The 1,543-nt window shown below is 39.6% G+C and overlaps 1 protein-coding gene across 1 annotated transcript in view; it reads right to left on the bottom strand.

Moving 5' to 3' along the window:
- LOC109372316 (inositol 1,4,5-trisphosphate receptor type 2) overlaps nucleotides 1–593 on the bottom strand; it is a gene marked incomplete at its 5' end in the record, with an annotated part of 324,316 nt that extends 323,723 nt beyond the window's left edge. The window contains one exon of the mRNA XM_019625391.1: nucleotides 494–593. Within this exon, the coding sequence (XP_019480936.1) occupies nucleotides 494–593 (100 nt within the window). The remainder of the gene's footprint in view (nucleotides 1–493) is intronic.
- Between the last annotated feature and the right edge of the window lie 950 nt (nucleotides 594–1,543).

Genomic DNA, 1,543 nt, shown 5'->3' with positions numbered 1-1,543 from the left:
AAATAACTGCAATATTCTTCAAGGATTAACAACATCTTAGTACAGTTTAAAAAATACAAAATGGGTGTAGATAATCCAAACACAGAAATTCCCACCTACATCATCTGCTAGGAAAGGCGGGAGGGACACAGACGGTCCATGCCTACTTCCTGCCTTGTCCCCAAAGCCCAAAGGACCGACTAGAAACAGGCCCCTTTCACATTTGCCCTTTGCTTCCGTTTCAACCAAGGAGAGAAAATGAACTCCTGGAATGTCTCCCCTTTCTAACAGGCTCCTCCCACTCTTTTGGTATCTGTGCTGCTGCACCCTCCTTAATGACAGCCTGGCTGCAGCCAAGCTACCTAAGCAACTGGCAGACATGAGAACTTGATGAAATGAATGGCAATAATCTCTAATATTGGTGAAGACGGGTTGTCAGGAACATGTAAGTCACCCCTTAATCCTATTCACACAACATTTGGCTGAAAACGAAACCATTTTCAGATACATTTACCTTCAGCATAACCGGCCTCTCTTCCTCTGTGTCTATGGGGATGCTAGTGCTGGTTACCCAAGTGTTGGTACATAAATGTCTTAACCGAACATACGAGTTCCTAAAAGCAAAATAATATTAAAAATTCATAAAAAATTAGCATACTTACATATTAACATACTTAAAAGTTTCAGATATGATATGAATATAAATATATTTTAGACTAGTAATTGACTCAAGTATAGATCAGTCTGGTTGAAGGAAAATTTCTGAACTACAGACTATTTCAAAGTATGCAGTACTATTAGCTATACCAGTGGTTCTCAAAGTGTGGTCCCTGGACCAGCAGCAGCAGCAGCATCTGGGAACTTATCAGAAATGCAAATTCTGAAGCTGTATCCCCATCCAGTAATTCAGAAATTCAGGTGGGGCCCAACAATGAATATTTTCACAGGCTCACCACGCAATTCTGATACATGCTAAGTGAGAAGCACTGACCCAGTAACTAAATCGGTTAAAACTGCTGTTTGATAGTAGTTCTTCTTGTAGTTTAATCATCTGCATGTAAAATTATACACAGTTGATCCCATTATTCATGGATTCCGCACTTGTGAATTTATCTACTCACTAAAATTTGGAACCCACAAGTGAATACTCAGGGTGCTTTCGCGGCCATCTTTGGACATGTGCAGAGTGGCAAAAAATTTGAGACCTCCCCCCTCCCACCTCCACACACATGCCCAATCAGGCTGAACAACGCAATGCTTTGCCTTCTTTTTTCTTCTCTCAGACTATAAACAAGTGTCCTTTTTGTGATCTATTGAGTGTCATGTTTTTCACATTTCTGTGGTTTTTGTTGGTGAGTTTGCTATTTAAAGATGAGGGTAAAAGGGATCAAATATATGGTGATGGAAGGAGAACTGACTCTGGGTGGTGAATACACAATGTGATACATAAATGATGTATTACATAACTGTACACCTGAAACCTAACTTTACTAACAATTGTCACCCCAATAAACTTTAATTACAAATAAATAAATAAAAGAGTCCCCAAGCATAGTGCTGAAGT

This window comes from Hipposideros armiger, unplaced genomic scaffold (genome assembly GCF_001890085.2).
Source record: "Hipposideros armiger isolate ML-2016 unplaced genomic scaffold, ASM189008v1 scaffold_624, whole genome shotgun sequence".
NCBI lineage: Eukaryota > Metazoa > Chordata > Mammalia > Chiroptera > Hipposideridae > Hipposideros > Hipposideros armiger.
The sequence above is the reverse complement of the archived record's forward strand: the minus strand, read 5'-3'. Positions and strand labels throughout refer to the sequence as shown.